Source organism: Sphaeramia orbicularis, chromosome 18 (genome assembly GCF_902148855.1).
Source record: "Sphaeramia orbicularis chromosome 18, fSphaOr1.1, whole genome shotgun sequence".
NCBI classification, from domain to species: Eukaryota; Metazoa; Chordata; class Actinopteri; order Kurtiformes; family Apogonidae; genus Sphaeramia; species Sphaeramia orbicularis.
Genome location: NC_043974.1, coordinates 43224474 through 43248065, shown reverse-complemented (window position 1 = coordinate 43248065; position 23592 = coordinate 43224474). Strand labels below are relative to the sequence as shown.

Here is a 23592-nt window from a genome sequence, read left to right as displayed (position 1 = left end):
GTGATAACACACTAAATACATGCATGTATGTGGGATGTCTGTGTGGCCCCTCTCGTCCACACTGGTGTTCATAATTGGCTCTATGGAAATCAAAAGAGGACGCATCTGCTCATCTGGCGCAAAACAAAAAAAAACAAACAAACAAAAAAAACAACACCGACCTCTGCGCGTGAAAACACACCGGTCATTCCATCAATAAGCCATCAATTCCACTATTAAACCCATGAGCAGGAGACAATCCTCATGTGATGTCACCTGACGCATCAGTCACCTGTTAGACATGCTTTTCCATTCCATCCATCTTAACGCGCAGTCTTATGAGTTCATTCTCCAAAAAGGCCAATTCTTACGCCCATTTAAATTTGTTTTAGGGCAATCAACGTCTTTGACACCTCATTGACATGTTTTATTGCGGGTTTATAGCTGCTGCGTGAGTGTGTAAAGAAAAATAAAGCTGGGGGAGAAAGAGAAAGAGAGAGAACCAGGGAGGCTGTGTGTTACACGCCATTGAAATGCAAATATCATTGAAGAACAAGGAGTGGTTCTGTGCGTATGAGTGTGTATGGCGTGTGTGTGTGTGTGTGTGTGTATGTGTGTGTATGTGTGTGTGTGTGTGTGTGTGTGTGTGTGTGTTCCCTGTATGTGCATGCAGCGGGAGAGGAGGGGCGCAAATTGAACAAGTTTGTTGGGGGAGAAGAGACTTTAGAAAACAGCCACACACGCACTCCACGGCGGCTTCACATGACGCGGCGCAGACCTGCGGATTTACGCACACACCTACGGCCGCTTTTTCACCGTTTCCTCCAAGAAAAACAAACAGCTTTAAAAACACCTTAAACTGACTTTTGCAAGGTTGCCAGGATTTGCGGGATTTTTGCGCTATACGCGTCAACTTTTGGATGCGTGGATGCGTTCAGGAGCGCGTCCAAGGGCGCAAAAACGTGCCTGTTGCCAGTCGCTCGGCTGATGCCCCCCTCTCTCTGTCGGAGTCGCCGTGAATCATGTCACGCCGGAAGCAGAAGCGTCCCCAGCATCTCGTTAACGCCGATCCGGGGGGCCCAAAACTACTATCGCACGGTGAGAAAACATCTTAATCTGAGTTTGAGTTGGATTTATTGTTCTTGATTGAGAGGCACCGGGTTGACCTGAGGAGGACAAAGCAGCGGAGCGTCCATCAGTGCGTGTGCAGGCCACTTTAAACCAGACTTTATCCAACTTTTTACTCACTTTACTATTAATTTATTCGATTATATGTTGCATTGTTTCTGTATTTTGTTTTTTCTATTTATCTCTGCACATTCTAACAAGTGCATGTGCTGGAACAGTCAAATCTAAAGTTAAAGTTTGGGCACTAGAAGCCTCTCCTGCTCAGTCATTCAGTTTTTGGGCCCCTGTAAATGGAAGCCTCAGGCGCTTTAGTCGGGGCCAATAAACGTGTCCGTGTGAAGTGAATAGAACAGGATTAACTAACATACATCTGTGGCCATTTTCATGTGCTGTTCTTCCTCTAGGAAACCAACAGGCTGCTCAGCTCTGACTGCTGGAGGTCTTTGATTAGTATAGAGCACTCTCTTATTTGTTAACAATAAGGTTCCTGGGTGGGGGGAAGGGAAAGCCAGTGTTTTTTTGCTAAAGATTAATCTTCCACCCTTCTATTCTCCTCTTCTTTTGCTCTTCATCCGTGCTTTTCTCTCATGCTTCCCCTCTTCCCCCATTTTCCACCTTCTCTCAGTACTTCCCTCCCCTTTCTTTATCCCTTATTCTTGCCCCTAGTCCTTTTGACTGTATACTCCTTACACAGTTGGGGGGGAGGGTGGGGGTACTGATGGATGAGAAAAAAAAGATTCAGAGGGGATAGGGAGATTGATTTCCCACTTATACTGTGTTGCAATGGGATGGAGCTTCAAGTGCATGCACCTAAAAGTGTCTGCAGGTAAATTTGTAAAAGTCAAACTGAGGTTTTTCAGATTATTTATGCACTTCTATCAAGTCGGAGTTTGTTTAGAAGTCACAGAGAAGGAATTTCACAAAGGTACAGTCTTTCATTCCATCACTAAAACTCTCCAGGAGGGAATAGTTAGTTTGTCTCTCTATTGTTGATACCCTCCCCCTTCTTTTTTTTCTTTTTACTCTTTCTCACTCTGTGCTCAAGATTCTGAAAGAATTTGACCCCTGAGCGGCAGAGGTCAGATTAGTTGACCAATCAGAGTGTCTGGACAGTGCCCAGAAACCCTTAGTATGGCCTGACCCTTGACCTCCACTGTGACGTAAGGGGGGGGAGGGTGAATAGAGAGATGAAAGACGTAACTGCTGTAGGGAGGGGGGTGGGTTAAGAGGGGTTATGGGTTGTCTTGGTGATGCCCATTGTCCTCTAAAATGTGTTACCATAGCAGCAAGGTGGTCTGTAAGCTTTTTGTGTGTGCAAGATGTTTGAGGAGTTTTGCTTGGGAGAGCACAGATTGAGACAAGACATTACAAAGACTCATAGACTGCAGAGTTTCGTCCACTTGTTTATTTGCTAGTTTGACTCCATTTCTGTGCAGGCATTCCTTTTGAAGATGTAAGAGGAGCTTTTGGTATGCACACAAATTCACTAAGAAAAACTGTAAACAATAACCGGGAGCGATGAAATAAACATTTGGTAACTGAAGGAGCGAGTTTATAACCTGGATGTCCACATTGATATTGGATTAAAAATATTTAAAAAAAAAAAAAAAAAAAAAATTATGCATGATTTCCGTTTCATAGAATCTCTCTGTTAATCCGTAGATGACCACCTGGGCATGAAGTCACCGTCCACATCTCTTGGCTCAGAGGTAACGTCGTCAGGATCCTCCTCCTCATCCCCCAGCTCTCTGCAGGACTGCCAGCCGCCTCTGGCCCCTCGCCCATCCCCTGGGGGGCTCCACGCGCCATCCTTACCCAGCGAGAGCTCGCCTCCTCCCCACTGGCCCAACCACATCGCGCCCTTCACCACATCCCTCCCCAACACCCACTCCTCTCTCTCCCCAGACTTTCCTCACCCCTCGTTGTCCTCCCAAACTCATTCACCCCCACCTCTAGGCCAGACCTCAGGCTCCCACACACTGTCCCACCCAGGAAACTCCCACTCCACCATGACCTCCCCACCGATGGGCAGCTCGGCCACCACCACTACCTCCTCTTCCTCCTCTTCGTCATCGTCTTCTCAGTGTGTACCATCTCACCGTGACAGCTCCAGTCCGGGTCGACAGCAGACCTCCAGCTCTCCGGGGCAGCAGGACCAGATCCAGGTGCCCCCAACTCTGGCTGTTCTGCTGGAGGAGCTGAGGGTCTTACAGCAGAGACAAATCCACCAGATGCAGATTACAGAGGAGATCTGTAGACATGTTTTAAGGCTCGGAGGGGCTGTTTTTGGGCAAGATAACAATACGCAAACCAGTGGTACAGACAGCAGCCAGAAATCTACTGGAGCGTCATCTTCATCACCGACTCACCCTTCCACTGCCACTCCCATAACTACAGCCTCATCACTGCTAACTGGCCTTCCATCTTCCCTCTTCCCACAACCACCTGTCTCCAAGTCAGGCTCTCCACATGTCAATGGCAGCAGAGTTCCATCCTCCTCTGCATCCTCCTCATTATCTTCCTCTTCCTCCTCATCCACCATCAGCTCCTCTGTTGCCTCCCTACACCCACTGTCCTTGTCTTTGGGCCTACCTCCACGCTACCTCCATGAGAAATCATCCAACACCTCCACTTTCAGTCACAGCAATGGCATCAGTTTCCCCACTCCCCCTGTTCCAACCACGAGCCATTCCCAGGAGCTCCAGCCCAGCTCCTCCCTGGGTTCCGCCTCCTCATCAGGACGTCCTCAGCACGTCTGCCGCTTCTGTGGGAAGGTGTTAAGCAGCGATTCATCACTTCAGATCCACCTGAGGTCGCACACAGGTGAAAGGCCCTACCAGTGCCCAGTCTGTCTGAGTCGTTTTACAACCAGAGGGAACCTCAAAGCTCATTTTCTGAGACACAGAGAGCAGAACCCGGAGCTGTCCCTCTCCCTGTTGCCACCAGCGCTATCAGAGCAGTCGCAGAGTGGTTCTGGTCCTGGTACCATCCAGAGAAGGAGAAAACGGAGAGCTGATGATGACGAGTCATACAATGGCGTGAAAGGGAGTATTGCTGGGATGACAGATAACATGGCTTTAGGATTCCTGTCCAGTGCGTCTGCCCGTCCATCACCCTCATCTCTACCTCTGCCTCCTTCAGTGGACATGGCACTGTTGTCCACAGCACATTCACTGCTACAGCTAAACAGAGCCTCAGCTGTCGCCAGCGCATCCAGCACTGCCTTGGCATCCTCTTCTTCATCCTCCTCCTCCTCCTCCTCTGTGGGCAGCCAGTTAAAAGGAGCAAAACAGCAGCGGTTTGATGAAAATACACCCCCCCACTCTGCTCTTCATTCAGCTTCCCCGTACTCCCAACTGGCCCACCTGCCCAAAATTCTCTTTCCTGGAGGTACATCCCCTCACCACCTGGCTCTTCTCCGACCCACAGGACACCCCTCCACCTCCCACCTCACCTCTCCTCACCAGCTGCCCTTCCCCTTTCCACCTTTTCCCAAACCATCCACCTCCTCCCCCTCCTCATCTTCTCCCACCACATCGACCCAGACCTCAGACACCTCCAAATTGCAACGGCTGGTACAGAAACTTGAAAAGCAGCCACAGGGAAGCAACTCCTCCTCCTCTGCTGCCTCTTCTCCCTCCACCTCCTCTCAAACCCCCACTGAAGCCAATGGTGACACCCACGGCCATGACCTGAGCACCACCTCCAGTGCCTATCGCAGGGAAATGTTGGCTGCACTTGGCTTAAGCCCCAGTGTGAACACTGCAGGACTAGCAACCAGCCATGGAGCCTCAGGTTCGAGCACCACCACCACTACACCTTCTCTTCCTGCCACACCTGCTGCTAATCAGTGTGGAGTCTGCCTTCGTGTCCTCAGCTGCCCTAGAGCTCTGCGTTTGCATCAGGCCACACATTTAGGAGAGCGTCCATTCCCATGTAAATTGTGTGGTCGCTCCTTCTCCACAAAGGGAAGCCTTAGGGCCCATCTGGCTACTCACCGAGCAAGACCACCAAATGCTCGTGCTTTGAACTCCTGCCCCCTATGTCCTCGCAAGTTCACTAATGCCTTGGTTCTTCAGCACCACATCCGTTTACACCTGGGAGGGCAGATCCCACCTGATGAAGACTTGCCTCTTGAAGATGGTGCAGAAACCGAAAATGCTGGGCTAGATGAATGTGAGAATGAGTCTGCTGGATCTCCCTCTAAAGGTCTACAAGTCCTTCCTTTGGCCTTAACAACAGGTTCGAGGTCTCCGAGTAGTGCTCTCGACTCAGGGTCCACTTCTAAACAAACCACAGCTGCTGATGCTACTTCTGTGAAGACAGAAGAATCTGAGGGTTCAGCTCCAAGTGTTAGCCCACCCCTGACCCGTAACCCTCCTGAACGAACAGAGGATGGCCTACCTGATGGTAGCCCCATGAACAGTTCGCCATACTCTGAGGAGGAGGCCCATGGTACACCTTTAGCTAGTTCGAATGCAGCTGCTTTAAATGGAGATGCAGAAGCAGATGACGTTCCTCTTTCCCTGTGTGTTTCAAAGCCTGGGGTTGAAAATGATAAGCTGCACAGAGGGGTTAGTAATGAGAAAACCTCCACAGAAGAGACCACCACTAGTCTAGATTCTAACCCAAAAGCCACACCATCAAAACCCTCACCATCACTCACGCCTCCTGATAGCCCCAAAGCCATTCCTGAAACTAAAGAGGCCTGTGGTGATGACCCACAGGAGCCACAGAAAGATGCTGCCCAAAATAACAGGAAAAGTGAGGCCAGTGTAACAGCAGTGGATAAAAAAGCAGAAGACAAACCTACAGAGGAGGGTCATGGTGTCACTGAAAAGCCTTTGGAAGACCATGAGCCGGCGGTCCCAGCACCAGTATCAAATACCCAACCTCCTCGCCTGGACAAACCCTATAGCTGCTCCCAGTGTGGAAAGGCCTACGCCAGCCGAAGTGGCTTAAAGGTAAATGTTGAGGTTAACCAGGAATGTGCCTTAAGGAATGTGCCTTAAGTAAACCAGGAATGTGCCTTAAGGTGTCAATATGAACCTCAATGACATGTTGTGTCTTTTATCCACAGGGGCATATGAAAACTCACCCTGGAGTGTCAGCAAACACCCCCTCCAAGGTTCAGACCAATGACACTGCAGACAGCAATAACAACCCCGGACAACAGGATGAAAAGCAGGGATTGGCTAAATCTCCTGAGAAAGGTGACAGTATCAACCCTGTACCAGTTAGCGTTGACTCTAAGGGATCAGAAGAGCCTATGGACACAACTGTGTAGAAATTGGGCATTGGTGAATGACTGCAGTGAGTTTTTAAAGGGTCCTGACAAGGGAATGTACTTTTTTTAATAGGATGAGATTTGTTGTTTAGGATTATTAATTGTAATTCATGTTTACTTTTCATATTAGGTGGATAGAGCTACTTTGTATTGTAGTCAAATTGTATGAGATTTGTGAATGTAGTATTTTAGATATGTATTTTTGTATTTCAAAGACCACAGTGAGGCCTTATCTTACACACTTCACAGCATTGTCATGATGAGAATTAATTGTTTTTGCGCTTTTATTGCCCATGTGTATTTCAGCACATACTGTTTTACAACCAGTATGAGCTTTGAATGAGAGGAGGGTCCAGAGTTGTACAAAATTAATTCCAAACCAAAACAGGCCACATTAGTGTTGGCCAGAGTTTGTACATATGACCAGTTACATTTTATGCCTTTTCTATTAATCTCTTATTTCCTTGATTTAATGTGATGCTGCTGAATGCATGTTTCTGATGTGCTAAATTGCACTGTGAGTTGCACTGTGTCTTGTGCTGCCAAAACATCAGCTGAAACAAACATGATAGCAACAACAATAATGATGATTATAATGTAGATAATACTGGCATGACAACCAGTTCGCTAGAAAGTAATGTTGTACGTAACTGGAAACCACGGATACATACAGTATTTTATCAGTCTAAATTGTTAATGAAGGATATGATGGTTTTTAACATCAGTCAGTATTCAGCTTTTGGCAAAGAAAATACGGTGGTTAGTGTTAGAAAAACATCATTGTTTGGTTTCGAGTTGCACAATAAACCTTCAGTATAATCATCATGTTGTGGATTTGTGTAACTTTCACAACCTGGTGGCACAATTAAAGCAAATTACCTTAACCACAACGTGAAGATGAGTGAAAAACAGGATGAAAAACCCAGGAAAGGAACATTTGGCTGCAAAAAAGTAAAGGAACGTTGATTGTACGCAATTATTTTGGCCACAGAAAGGATGATATTGAAAAAAAAAAGGTACATTGTCACCAGTATCACCATGGCAGATGTATTTACTGCATACATTTTCCTCCAAAAATCAGAATTAAAGTTCAAAAGATGATGGTTGGATGGAGGAAAAAAATTATATTTACTATTTTCTAAGAAGATCCACGCCTCTACAAGTCACTACAGTCATTCTAATATTAGAGTGATAATAAAAATTTTAACAATACATATTGTAATAAAGTGTATTTGTGCAGCATCATGCAGTCATAGTGTGTTTAATTATTAATCAGCCTATCCACAAAATGCATGATATTCCTGCAGGTTTTCATAAAAATAGTCCACGTCACAAAGCTTTAGGAGATTTTTCAGTGAAATTATGTGGTAAAGTGAAGATTACAAAAGTAGGTTGAGTGAGAATAAGAACATAATGTTCTGGATGCTCTGAGTAATCATAGTAAAAATGCTCAGGCTTACAAAACAGCCAACAAAATAGGCTTTATTTGTAAATGAAAAGGTGCAACTTAGGGTTTTTTATTCCATAAAGTGTGCAGATGCAAAAGCCAAATGGTAGAAGTGCATTAAAATACAGACATTAACAATGACAACCCTTGTGTTACTTCCAGTACCTATGACAAAATGAAAATACCAAAAAATAAGTATTAATAATAACTGTCTACGGTGAAATTCATGGGTAAATACAGAAGCAAATTAGCAGAAAAGTTGTAGTAACTGGATAAAATTTCAGGATCATGTAAAAGTCACTGGTATTGGTTAATTCTGTGTTGTTTGTCGCAGTCCCATGTTCATAGTAGGACTCAAATACAAATAAATTTTCACTTCATTTGTCACATTTTTGCAGACTTTTGCTCTGTCTTTCCCTTAACCCTAACAAAGAGCTGTCTGTGTCTAAAACTACATATTAAAAACAGTCCGTATGAACCACATAACATGGACATATGCCCATCTACAAATGCTGAAATTGAACTCATGTTTGGTTCTAAACTGATGTATCCGAGGTTTGTAGAAACATAAAATGGCATCATGTTGTGGCGTCCGGGTTGGACATGCCTGTGTTAGATTGTATGTGTTCTGAACAGTTCTTACTTCTAGCTGTTAATGTTCCCAGCAGCAGTCGGCCGTATTCACACTGATGATTGTAAACTGTTTTCTGACACCTTTGTGGAGTGTCACACTGGATCCTCGCAGACCCAGCGACCAGGATGAGCCCGTCCGTTACAAACCCCGCCCTGTTTTCCTTCTTTTTGCCTCTTCTCTCAAAGCACTTGAGAGTTTTTTCTGCTCCTGCAGAAATTGTCTGCACTCACTTGCATTCCTGCATAGTCAGTTTAGTATTTGTATTCTTTACCCTTTTTTGTAGCGGTGAAACAAATGATGTTCCCATGTGGTGTATAAAAGACAAATAAAACCACAGTGATGTGAAGAAGACACTTGTTTGTTGCTTGTTTGTGTTTTTTTCAGGATAGCAGGTGTTTTGTTTAGCCTGTTTAACCATGTTTTTCTAACTTCAGTTCATCATTCTGTTAGTTTATTGTACGTAAAGATGTGTGTAAGGATCAATTGCTCACAGCATGAAAGGTTTACTGTTATATTTATACTGTGATATTTTAATATTTTTACATTACAACAGCATATTGTTATTTATTGTAAAGATTTTTTTTTTTTTTTTTTACATCATATTAGCTAGCAATGTTAGCTACACCATCACAGTGGCTAAATATGTTAGCAGTTCAGACTAGCATTAGCCTGTGTCTGTGGTCAGTAATTTAATCAATCAATGTGTCAAAATCTTAACATTAGACAGCTTGAAATAATATGACATACACATAGGTTAGTAACATACAACAGTAACATGCAACACATGCCTTTACTGTATCTTTGGTTTGCAAATTACATTGTCAGTCTACTTTTCTGAGAGGAGAGCTACATAGCAACTTAGCTAGAAGCTAGCTAACCTCAACCAGCCAGTAAGTAGCTTGTTAATATGGGTGGAATGTGTCTGGATTTTTTAAAAGACTGATTCACAGAATTTATTATGTCATGTAAAGCCTTTGTAATAATATTTTAATTTCAAGGTATTTTAATGTAATAACCACATATTTTTACTTGATATATTGTAAGCTAGCAATATTAGCTGCACTACCATAAAGGGCTAATGTTAGCAACACCAAGTTAGATATCTGTATGATATGCTAATATGTCCTTTAACATGTGTACTTTCACTGTATCTGTGGTCACGCTCAGTATTCACAAGAGGATAGCTATTTAGCTAGAGGCTAGTGGTTTATAGTACCAGATACTTTGGGATAACTGGATACTTGGTTTTTTTTTTTTGGTTTTTTTTTCCATGGGCGGTTCACAGAATTAACTGCCTCACCATTTTACAGCCCATTCACAGTGAATGTCATAAAGCTGACACACACTCATACTGTACAGTTGTAAGTCTACAGTGTGTTTCCAGAGGCTTTATTTCTTGTTTGTTCCAGTTCTCAGAGTGTGTGGGTGAGGGTGTGGGGGTGGGATGGGGTGGGGTGGGGGTCCTTTGTCTGGGCTAGCTGTCCCCTAATTCTGCCTTTTTTCCCCTCAGTGTCTTTTAATATGTTTCAGTTCCTTATAGTGTGTGTATGTGTGTGAAAAGGATAATCAGAGGCTGTATGAGTGTGATTCAGGCTGCAGCTGTAGAGGCCGTCACCCCCCCACCTACCCCCCAACCCTGACCCCCCCCCTCCTCTGTGTCATACTCTCTTTCATTTTCTCTTTCATTTCTCTCCCTCACTCTTTCTGCTTCGTCCTCACCCCCTCACCCCCCCAGCCCCCCCTCACCCATGTAATGAGCTGACACACAGGAAGCTCTAATCCTCACACAATACCACCCCTCTTCCCCCCAGAAGTGACTGGGAGCGGGACAGGGGGCAGCAGGGACCAACCTGGCCCAGCTGTCCCCAAAATGGATGCCTTTAATCCCTCCACTTTTTCTTTTTTTCTTTCTTTTTTTTTTTTTCAGCCTACAGGGGCTCCTGAAACCATGACAACCGGTAACCACGGTAAAGAATGCTCAGGGCAATAGAGGGGGACAAAAGGATTGAAAGGAGCCATGTGTGAGAAGTTTGTCCACATGCGTCCGCCAGCGACAACGGACGTGTCTCCATCAAAAAAGAAACGCGAGAAAAGTCAGTTTGGTGGGTTTCATTTGACGACAGAAGCAGCGATGGAGATGAAACCAGGTCAGTCTATAGGTGAACAGGTCAGTGCACAGGTGAACAGGTCAGTCTACAGGTGAACAGGTCAGTCTACAGGTGAACAGGTCAGTCTGCAGGTGAACAGGTCAGTGCACAGGTGAACAGGTCAGTGCACAGGTGAACAGGTCAGTCTACAGGTGAACAGGTCAGTCTGCAGGTGAACAGGTCAGTGCACAGGTGAACAGGTCAGTCTACAGGTGAACAGGTCAGTGTACAGGTGAACAGGTCAGTCTACAGGTGAACAGGTCAGTGTACAGGTGAACAGGTCAGTCTGCAGGTGAACAGGTCAGTCTACAGGTGAACAGGTCAGTGTACAGGTGAACAGGTCAGTCTACAGGTGAACAGGTCAGTCTACAGGTGAACAGGTCAGTGCACAGGTGAACAGGTCGGTCTACAGGTGAACAGGTCAGTGTACAGGTGAAATGGTCAGTCTGCAGGTGAACAGGTCAGTGCACAGGTGAACAGGTCAGTCTACAGGTGAACAGGTCAGTGTACAGGTGAACAGGTCAGTCTACAGGTGAACAGGTCAGTGTACAGGTGAACAGGTCAGTCTGCAGGTGAACAGGTCAGTGCACAGGTGAACAGGTCAGTGCACAGGTGAACAGGTCAGTCTACAGGTGAACAGGTCAGTGCACAGGTGAACAGGTCAGTGCACAGGTGAACAGGTCAGTGTACAGGTGAACAGGTCAGTCTGCAGGTGAACAGGTCAGTCTACAGGTGAACAGGTCAGTGCACAGGTGAACAGGTCAGTCTACAGGTGAACAGGTCAGTGTACAGGTGAACAGGTCAGCGTACAGGTGAACAGGTCAGTCTACAGGTGAACAGGTCAGTCTGCAGGTGAACAGGTCAGTGTACAGATGAACAGGTCGGTCTAGAGGTGAACAGGTCAGTGTACAGGTGAAATGGTCAGTCTACGGGTGAACAGGTCAGTGTACAGGTGAAATGGTCAGTCTACGGGTGAACAGGTCACTGTACAGGTGAACAGGTCGGTCTACAGGTGAACAGGTCAGTGTACAGGTGAAATGGTCAGTCTACAGGTGAACAGGTCAGTGCACAGGTGAACAGGTCGGTCTACAGGTGAACAGGTCAGTGTACAGGTGAAATGGTCAGTCTACAGGTGAACAGGTCAGCATACAGGTGAACAGGTCAGTCTGCAGGTGAACAGGTCAGTGTACAGATGAACAGGTCGGTCTAGAGGTGAACAGGTCAGTGTACAGGTGAAATGGTCAGTCTACGGGTGAACAGGTCAGTGTACAGGTGAACAGGTCGGTCTACAGGTGAACAGGTCAGTGTACAGGTGAACAGGTCGGTCTACAGGTGAACAGGTCAGTGTACAGGTGAAATGGTCAGTCTACAGGTGAACAGGTCAGTGCACAGGTGAACAGGTCGGTCTACAGGTGAACAGGTCAGTGTACAGGTGAAATGGTCAGTCTACAGGTGAACAGGTCAGTGCACAGGTGAACAGGTCGGTCTACAGGTGAACAGGTCAGTGTACAGGTGAAATGGTCAGTCTACAGGTGAACAGGTCAGCATACAGGTGAACAGGTCAGTGTACAGGTGAACAGGTCAGCATACAGGTGAACAGGTCAGTCTACAGGTGAACAGGTCAGTGTACAGGTGAAATGGTCAGTCTACAGGTGAACAGGTCAGTCTACAGGTGGACAGGTCAGTCTACAGGTGAACAGGTCAGTCATCAGTAGTTAATGCTATATTTAACAATTTCTGAAAAGCTGATGTTAATTTAAAAGACAAAGGTCACATATTCAACCTGCTGATTAAATTAATTAAGTTAATTTGAATGATAACAGCCTCCCTTGAACCACAGAGATTAAAAATATGTAGCAATTTCTTCACAGTTTATTACATCATTCTCTAATTTCACTGTTTAATAGTTAATATGCATGAATTATAAGGACTCTCCACAGTTTCCCAAAGATGCGTCACATTAAATAATACACGCAGGCTACACAAAGGGGGCGCTAGAGAGTCATTAATAAAACTCATTACAGATGTTGAACGTTTACATCCACAAACTATCCTTTCAAAAGTGAGTAACATCTCTAAAAAATAAATGCAATTTTAAAAACATTATGTCTAAGTTTATCATTTATATGTGTATTACATTTTACAGATCACAGTGGATCTACAAATACACAAAACATTTAATAACAGGCAGAATATTGGTAAAATTACACTGATTTTTCTCAAGACATTTCCTGTTGTTCATATTTCTTCAGGTTATTCACATTTTTTGTGAAATGACAGTTTGTAAATAGAAACATTTTCATGTGATTTTACTTTTTTTTTGTAGACAACAACAAAGTGGAACATATTTTTAGTTGTCATTATTTATAGGTTTTTCTGTTATTGTTTTACTGGTCTGATCCACTTTAGATCATATTGGTATGGAAGAGGATTAGGGCCACTGGAGAAAAAAAAAAATTAAGGTCCAATATATTTTTTCATTATTATTATGAGAAATAAAATCAGAATTCTGAGATTAAAGTCAGAATTCTGAGTTTTTTCTCAGAATTTTGAATTTTTTTTTCTTTTTTTTCTGACATTCAGGGAGAGTGTTACTTCTGCATTATAGCATGCAGGAGGAGTACAGCAGGCTGACATAATGACGTTTTTAGGTGACTTTTTACACATCCGAGGGGTTCTGGAAGAAGCCATTTCTCTATTAGATGAACAAAAGGTGAGTGAATGTTATGTCATGAAACTTGTAAATTTGAAGAAAAAGCCACTGATATCGTAATCATAATTAAGTCGCAGATATTTTGATAATAAGTATAAAACGATAACAAAAAACACACGTAAGAATGGTAATGCCTCAGCAAAACTGCAATATATGCATGCAGCAGTCCGACCACTTTAGCTAATGAGCATACCATCTACAGAAGGATAACCATATCAGTGGCTTTTTCTTCAAATGTACATACACAAGTGAATGTCACAAAAAAAAATTCAGAATTCTGAGAAAAAAGTCGGAATTCTGACTTTATGTCTGAATTCTGACTTTTTTCTCAGAATAATAATTAAACTAATTAAACTTTTTTTCTTCTTCTTCTCTGTGATATTTTGTAGCTATGTTTTAGTGTAAGTTTGCATCTCAAAAACTCTGTTACATTTGTCCAAGACGATAGGTGGCTTGCTTTGTGATGTTTATTTGTTTATTTGTTTTTTTGTTTTGTTGTGTTTTGTTTTGTTGTATGTGTGTTTTGTATATCTTCTGTTCTGTATAAAAACAACAATTCCTATTGTTTAGACATTTTTTTTGCACTACTGCTGTAAAAAATTCCAAAAATTAAATAAATAAATAAATAAATAAATAAATAAATAAATAAATAATAATAATAATAATAATAATAATAATAATAATAATAATAACTGAGAAGAATAAAGATTAAAAAAATATATATTGGACCTTCATTTAATTTTTTTCCCAGTGGCCCTAAATCTCTTCCATATATTGGTCTGAATGTGGAACCTGAACTAAAATGATGTAAACATCATTGATTGTTAATATCTTCAGTTTAATTTTTGCGTTTTACCAGTTCATTGGTTGAAGCCTTTAGTACACAGGTATCAAACTTGCGGCCTGGGGGCCAAAACCAGCCCGCCAAAGGGTCCAGTGCAGCCCGTGGGATGAATTTGTGAAATGCAAAATTTACACTGAAGTTATTAACGATCAATGATGTTAAAATCATTTTAGGTCAATTCAATCTAAAGTGGGTCAGACCAGTAAAATACTATCATAATAACCTGTAAATCAAGAAAACCACAAATTTTTCTCTTTGTTTTAGTATATAAAAGGTAAAATTACACAAATATTTACATTTACAGACTAACCTTTTCCAAAAAAAATGTGAACAACCTGAAATGTCTCAAGAGAAGTATGTGAAATTGTACCAATTATCTGCCTGTTACTAAATATTTTGTGTATTTGTAGATCCATTGTGATCTGTAAGTTGTGATGTACATGTGTAAATGATAAATTATGGTGTAATATTCTTAAAATTGCACTGATTTTTCTTAAGAATTTTCAGGTTGTTCATATTTGTTTGTGTTGTGTTCGAGTACAGTTCGTAATGTAAACATTTTCATTATACAATTTGACTTTTTTCACACAAAAACATAAGAAAAAACTTTGGAGTTGATATTATCTATAAGTTCATACCCTATTATTATTATTATTTGACTGGTTCGGCCCACTTTACATCATATTAGCCTGTATGTGGTCCCTGAACTAAAATGAGTTTGACACCCCTGCTTTGGTATGTCTGTTTGTAGAGGTGATCATACATTTTACCAGATTCTACTCTGTACTTCAGTTCAATCCACTAGAGGGAGCTATAGTATAATCTATCTATCTATCTATCTGTTTATCTATCTATCTATCTATCTATCTATCTATCTATCTATCTATCTATCTATCTATCTATCTATCTATCTATCTATCTATCTATCTATTGGGACATGTTGAATTCAGGTGTTTCTTTTCTAACAGGGGTCTGGGATACAAAACAATAATGATAAATGTCATAACATACACTCTAAAAAATGATTCATGGGGTTAGTAAGTTAAGCTTAAAATCAAGAGCTTTCTCTGCTTAAAAAAAAATATGTTTGTTACATGTTCACATTTAAATCAGTTGATAAGTTATTTTATTAAGTTGGTCTAAATGATAAAGAGGGAAAACAGTCAGAACTTAATAACACTGATTTTGAACAGACATTTCTGCCTTAACACATTAGTATATTAAGTTAGCACAGCTTAAAAATCTTGTAAGCTTCCTTTAAAAGCTGAGCACAAATCTGACGTGCCTGCAGTTTTATATTGTAATAAATATCATTGCATTGGTTAGTTTGGTTTAAATTGTTATCTCTGCTTCCAAAATGCCTCAAAGACGGTTTTACTTAATTTCTCTCAATACTGATTTATTTATTTTTACCCACGACTGTAATTTTAAATGTAAACACCTGAATTTGGCGTGTCCCAATACTTTTGTCCACTTGTGTATGAGTTTGTAAATTATGCTATGAGGCTAACGATACGTTGGAAACTGGTAATAATTTCATGAGTAATGTATAGTTGTTGTTTATTTGCAGTTATCTATCTATCTATCTATCTATCTATCTATCTATCTATCTATCTATCTATCTATCTATCTATCTATCTATCTATCTATCTATCTATCTATCTATCTATCTGATCAACTGTCCTCAGTTATGGATCAAACTGCACTTATATATGTATAAATAACACATTACAACATAAATTCATCATTAGTATAAAATGAGTTGCCAAAAAAAAAAAAAAAAAAAAAGCATCAGAAATAGACATGACAATGAAATGAAGAGATAATTAAAAACAATAAAAAGTGTGTTAGAGTCTGTGTCCATGCTTTACAGACCAATAAAAGAACAGTACAATCATTCTTTGTTTTGTAAACCTGGTGTTTGTTTTTCTTGTGGTCCAGGTCAATATTGTTGCAGCTCTAGTTTATCTAAAATTGTTTTTGGCAAATGAAGAAGCAGAACATCACAGAATTCAACCCGACATGTGACAAAAGTCTGTCGAGGATGTTTTTATCACAGTATAAACAGATGTGATGCATTAGAGCGGATTCTAAACCCATGATGACACCTGGCCCAGGTCTAGGGTTCTGGACTCAGGTGAATCCACGTCCCACTGAGCCAAATGTGGGACAAAGACTCTGTTTGTTTGGGACAAAGTGGGACATGTTCACTGTGAGGTTGACTTACATTCACATAAAATGTCCTTAAAATAAACACTGTACACTGTAAACACACAGACATGAAAATAAGATAAAAAATTTTAAAAAACATCTATGAAGAATGAAAATTGAACATAAAATACTGAATCAACATAAACAAAATAATCAATGAAATGAATAAACATGAATGAAATAATCAACAACATAAACAGAATACATGACAAAATAATGAAAATGTTGACAGAAATAATCAACATACTGAATAAAATCAACAGAAACTCATAAAATAATTATGAAATGAGCAAAATAATGAACAACTTCATGAGAGATTCAACATCAAGTGAGACAAATAATTAATAAAATTTACAAATATGAATGAAATAATCAATAAACTGAATAAAATCAACAAAAACTTATACAAAATAATCTTAAAATGAACAAAAATGAATGCAATGAGAAACATTCATGTAAATCATCAACATTAACATCAAATGAGCAAACACAATCAATAAAATGCACAAATCTTCACACGAAAAGTTCCAAAAATGACAAAATAATCAACAAAATGAATAAAATCATGAGAACATTAACCATAAGGAACAAAATAATGAAATATTTAACATAAATTGAGTAAAATTAATCAACAAAATGAACACAAATGAACACAAATAATCAATGATATGAATAAAATAATGAAAATACGAAGAAAAACCACAAAATAATTAAGAATCTAACATAAAATTAACTAAGTAATCACTGTAATGAATAAAATAACAAAATCATCATGAAATGAACACAAATGAATGAAATAATCAATATACTGAATTATGTTTAACAAAATGAACCAAAAAAAAAAAAAAAATTAAGATCAAGTAAGTAAAATAATTAATAAAATGAACAAAAATCAACCAAATAGTCAATAGAATGAACAAATTTTTAGAGAATAATTAATGAAATCAACAACGCTTTACAATATAATCATGAGATGAAAAAAATGAATGAAATAATCAACATATTGAACTATATAATCGGCAAAAATGATAAACATTTTTAAAAATTAACACCAAGCGAGCAAAAATAATCAATAAAATGAACAAATCTTTACAAGATAATTAATACAATGAACAAAAATGATGAAAAATATCAATAAAATAAATAAATAACAAAATATCTAACAAAATCAACAATAAAATTAACAACAAACCAATAATCAATGGAAATTCTAAACAAAATAGTAAAAACAGACAAATCTCCTCCTGTATATGTTTTTAAATCAGTATTTTATTAATTTCACCATGAAATCAACTGAAAACAAGCAGAAATTTACTTTTTTTGGGTAAAAATTCTATTATAAATTTGTTTTCTTTGGATGAAAACTCGTCTTGACAGGATGAATCTGGTTTTCTCTTAAAACTGTAAATGTGGGACAGTGGGAAAGATCGGTATTTAAGCCTTTCATGCATACTGGTCACTACAGTGGACAGAGACTCTACAGCTGTTCTCTTGTATATTCAAGGATTTTGTTCTTTTCGTTTTTTGTTTTTTTTTTTTTTAACATATATCTTTATTAAAGTTTTAAGACACTACATATCTTTTCTGACATGAATTGGTAACATAATGTAGATTTCTCCTGAGCATAAACCCCCAGAAACACAAGCCCTCCCCATAGTTTTCACACAATTTATCAGTAAATACATGTTTCTGTGCATCAAAAATTAAATGTGCGGTGTCCAGCTGAGTGGACATTTTTGCAACTTCATGAAAAATAGGTTCATAAGAATTTTTTTTTCATTATTATTTTTTTTAAATGTATTTTTATTTTATTTTATTTATTTATTTTTATTTTTATTTTTTTATTTTTCAGAAGAAAATTTTCAATCGCATTGTTTTTTTCATGCCTTAAAAGAAAAAAAAAAACACTCAGGAAAAATTTTTGATTAAGGTTCTCATAATTCGTGCATGAAAGGGTTAATAAACACATGAAAACATGGAAACAGGAAAAAATGAATTCAATTAAAATTATTCATATTCAATTATTCAATAATAAACCCAGACTCCTCCACTGATGAAAAAGACGCTTCACGGGACTGATAATTGAATTAAAACGGTTCTAATTCCTCGTGGATCTCATCAGGACACACAATGTAAGGTGTGAACCCCCCACCCCCACCCCCACCCCCTCGTGCGTCGTTTCCTTGGTCGTTACGCGCAGGAAACCAGAGGCGCATAAAAGCCTGAAGTGCGTCCGCGGAGCGCAGAAGTGGAACCGACAGAAGAGGAGGAAACCACAGAGAAACCAAACAGGACTAAATCTGAAACACTGACCTGTACTCACACAGAAGCCGGACTGAGGACGGACCACATGCGCACGGACATGAGTGTGGATCAGGTGAGTTCTGACGCATCCACTCCACCTTTACCGGTCCACTGCATCCACGCACAGGTACATGTACAACACAACACATCTGAACATTTATGGACTTACGATGGTTGAACAGGCACAGATAAAAGGGGAAATGTGTTTTTAGTTTGTACTAATAAGCCGCAATGTTCACCTTTGACCCATAAAGACCCAGATCCACTTAGTCCTGTCAGAACATTTTGAATATGGAGACAGACAGCAACAGCAGAAGTAACACAAAGTAGAAAATACTACTGTACATCTACATTAAAAACACACAGAAGCTTACATGTGCTTTTATTGTATTTTTTATATATATGTACTTCTTGGATTAATTTTTTTTTTTTTTTTTTGCCACTTACAGTTAAGGAAGCAAATACGGTATGAATGAATGAATGAATGAATGAATGAATGAATCAATGAATATTTATTAATGTGTCTTGCATAAGACCATGCCCAACCCTTACATAGGAGACACCAAAAATATAACCAAAGACCAAATGCCAGACAATAGGCCCAAAGCCAAGACAATGTACTGACCTATTTAACCCATAAAGACCCACTGCTACTTTTGGGGCCATTCCCATTTGAATTTTTCTCTGTATTGAACTTGTATTGAATTCTTAAGTGATTTATCACCATTTATTGTAATATTGTCATCTGTATTTTGGGTTTTTTCAGTAAAAATCTGTTTTTTTCCTATATTTAATTCACTGATCATGTAAATGTTCATTAAAAATCTGATTAAAATTGAAGGTTATTATATCAGAAACAGATAAAACTGAAGAAAATGTGACTTTATCTTTACTGAAAAAGTCATGGTTTTAGTCAGTTTTCTCTGTTTTGATCTATCAACCTGTGAATTTACTCAAAATTTTTATGAACATGTACATGATGAGTAAATTAAATATAGGAAAACAAATAATACACGCAACAAGAAAAAGAAAAAAAAAAGTCATTCGAAAAGGAGTGAGAAGAAGCATAGCTTATTAGCTCCCACCCCTTTGTCTAAACCAACAATATGTACATATATACAAACATATATATACACATACATATATACACCCATATACGTACACATCTATCTATACATATATACATATACACACACACATACACATATACATATATATACATACGTATATATACATACATGTGCACATGCATACATATACACATCCATATACACACACACACACACATATATACACACACACACACACACCTACATATACATACATACACATATATACACATACACACATATACATACCCATGCTCATACACTTACATATACATGTACAAATTCATATATACACTGTTCCATACATACACATATACATTCCCATAGGCTTCTCTGCCTCTAATCCCTATGCCATATCAATGAGTAAAGGAAAATAGTCAGTAATGATAATTATCAATTATAACTGCTAAACAAAATATGTCATTTTTTCTTCAGTTTTTTCTGTTTCTGATCTAATAATCCTCAACTTTATGTCTGTATTATTTAAGAGTCACACTTATATGAGCTCAAACTAATTCACTGGTAGTTTTAAAGGTTCAGTATGTAAAGTTAGCATTAGCATTGGAGTCTGGTTGTTGGATTTTTGCTAACTCAACTTGTAATCTCACATCTGCAGTGCCTTCATAATAATCATCAAAATGAGTAAAAAACAATATGTATGTGTAATAACACTTTATCATATACATTGAAACATCCAATAATCAGCACTTTGGTCATTAGTTTCACACTTATCTGATTAAAGGAGTGATATTTATCTTTTTTTTTTTTTTTTTTTTAATAGAATTCTTCATTTTAATACATTTCCCTGCAGTCTCCATAAACTGTAAATGCTCTGCTTGCCACTTCAGGCCCCGCCCCCTCCAGGTTGTTGGCTGTGCTGCTCTGAATATTTTAGGTAATGGGCTGAAAGTTTGGACATATTTTCAGTTTTTACTACAACCGCTGCTGCTGATAAACAATTATGTCATACTCAGAGAAATGTTCATCTGAAGTCTGAAGATGTGCAAATGTCGTGATGTAACTAGTTATAGATGTAACAGTTTAAGCAGGAATTAAAACAGGTTGTAGAAATCCATTGGATTTTTGCTGGAATGAATATAAAGATAGTTTTGCAGCACCTGGAGGGTTCAAATTCAAACTGTGTGAACTATTAGGGTCCAAATACACCAATAAATGAACCAAAGACTAATAAAAGTGGGTTTAGATAAATATGAGCCCTTTAAAATATGTTAGATTTAACATCTTTCATCTGAGATAGATCATTTAGAATAAACTGTTACCAGTGAATTCATGTAGTTGATAGTGTTTGACTACATCACCACCCGGTTGCTCCACCTTTAACCCTGCGCCGTCCTCCCGTGGTGATAATAGCACCGCTGTTTGATTGATGGTTGTTTTATGAATGTGATAAGTGGTGGTTGTGGGAGGGTTTTCAGGTTAACCTTGAGTCACTACTGTAGGACTAGTTATCAGCGGGTTTGGACCTTGGACTGGTTCACATGTCGGTATCGTTGGCTCCTTCGTGGACCGTCAACGTCCAACTGAGCCGACGCTACACAATAAAACCAACGCCTCGTATTCTATATTCAACATAAACACTTAGACCATTATTATGCACACTTTGCACTTCATGTGATAGATAGATAGATAGATAGATAGATAGATAGATAGATAGATAGATAGATAGATAGATAGATAGATAGATAGATAGATAGATAGATAGATAGATAGATAGATAGATAGATAGATAGATAGATAGATAGATAGATAGATAGATAGATAGATAGATAGATAGATAGATAGATAGATAGATGAATTTCAAGGTGCTTTTCAGATTAGTGCAATCAAGCTTAACATAAAAGACAACATATACTATATCCAAAATAGAGGGAGCTAAAAACAATTAACAGCAGCTAAAACTATAAGCTAAAAACAAGTAAAAGCAGCTAAGACAGTGAAAGTATTTAAGACAAAATAAAAGTGGCTAGACAATAAAAACACACACCTAACAACACTTAACATAATAAGAGCTTAATGGTGGTATGAGGTGAATAAATAGATATATTGCACATTAGGAGGGAGATTGAAGCAAAGAATAGTATATTATTAATCTGGTTTATTATTTATATGAAGTCAGAATTCAAAAATTGTAAAAAAAAAAAAATAAAAAATTTTTGCATGATTTTTAAAATTCTGACCCAGCCACTAAAATCAGCTCATTGTAAAAGAAAAAAAAAAAAAAAAAGTTAAATTCCTTCACTAACACCCTTCTAAGTGAGTAAAAAAATGCCCATTGACACATTTTAGCATTTAACCTATAAAGACGACCAAAATCATTTACTGATCTAAAATTTGTAATACCTGTTGATCCATTAATTCTATCAATACATGCAAATAATTGGTGTAAAATACAGTTCTTCATCTTTTCATGGTCATCAGATATGACCCATTTAGACGTTCAGAGGCTCCGTAGTTACCATGGAAACACCATCGTCTTCTGCAACATTGATTCTCCAGTAAAACCCATGGAGTTGGGTCAATGACAGTGCATGGACACACTGGGTTTCTGTTCAGTTATTGATAGATTTTACAAGAAAAAAGTGTTGTTTTCTTCAGTTTTCTCTGTTTCTGGTATAATAACCATCAACTTTAATCTGAGCTTTTATGAACATCTACATGATCAGTGAATTGAATATAGGAAAATGTCTGATTTCTACTTAAAAATGTCAAATATAGAGCATAATGTTAGAATAAATGGTGATAAATCAGTTAAGAAAGGTTAAAAATAGAGGAAAAATGAATCTGGGAACTGCCATAAAAGTAATGCTGGGTCTTTATAGATTAACATTTGACCTAGCACAAAAAATAATAATGCATATTAGCTAATGTTACTGTTAATTATTGACATATGAAATAAAAAGGAATAGAAAATTTTTTATGTAATATATTAACAAAAAGAAAAACTAAATAATTTTTGTGTTTTTTTGCATCGAACAGTTTGTTTACATTACAAACACGACATTTGAAAGGTTAAAAATTATGACCATTATTGAGTATTTTGCAATTTTTGTTTATGGCTCAAGTTGATGAAAAGCAAAAAAATGTAAAAAAAAAAAAAAAAAAAAAAAAAAGTTAAAAAACAGACAAACAGTATGAAAAACACTGACATTACTACGACACTGGGCATATTACGCACTTCAGGGGATTAGAAGGACCTCAGTGGACAGGATACAGGAGGGTTATGGACCAGCCTTCCACTGGATCCACTAGGTTTTATTTACCGTCTTACAGCCAATCATCACACCCTCACTGGTCTGTTTATCTGTATATTCTACTGTATCGGTCTGTTCCAGCTCTATCTGATGAAATTTTCATTTGTTTGATCATCTTTGTCTGAAGGTCGTCAAGAAAAGGTGAAAAGATGCCTTCACTTCCACCAGTCGATGTTTGGTTCAAAAAAAAAAAAAAGGTCAAAACGGCATCAAACTATTCCAATTAAATCTAAATACAGTGAAACAAACAACATAAGCATCACTTAACTGTTAATTGAGAAACAATTGTGTATTGTAGTCATTTTCTAAAGGTGTTAATTTGAAGATAAAACTGATTAAAAGACACAATATTTAACTATTAACTGTTATTTTGTGCTTCAAATGCATCAAATACTGTTAATAAATGCACCGTTATTGAAAAATAATACATTTACGGTACAAATACTGTTAAAGATAATTCAAATGATCAAATATTTATCAACAAACCAGGAAGTAATGAGTTAATTTACTCAAATAA

The 23592-nt window shown here is 38.6% G+C and overlaps 2 protein-coding genes across 2 annotated transcripts in view; both read left to right on the top strand.

The window, feature by feature from the left end:
- Positions 1–1001: 1001 nt before the first annotated feature.
- si:ch211-212k18.5 (sal-like protein 4) lies at positions 1002–6394 on the top strand. The gene is made up of 3 exons (XM_030161945.1): positions 1002–1077; positions 2770–6071; positions 6188–6394. Exons 1-3 carry the CDS (start codon positions 1002–1004, stop codon positions 6392–6394), a joined length of 3585 nt encoding a protein of 1194 aa, XP_030017805.1.
- Positions 6395–18645: 12251 nt separating this feature from the next.
- slc7a7 (solute carrier family 7 member 7) overlaps positions 18646–23592 on the top strand; it is a 28774-nt gene continuing 23827 nt past the window's right edge. The window contains exon 1 of the mRNA XM_030162379.1: positions 18646–18767. The gene's annotated coding sequence lies outside the window, so the exon portion shown is untranslated. The remainder of the gene's footprint in view (positions 18768–23592) is intronic.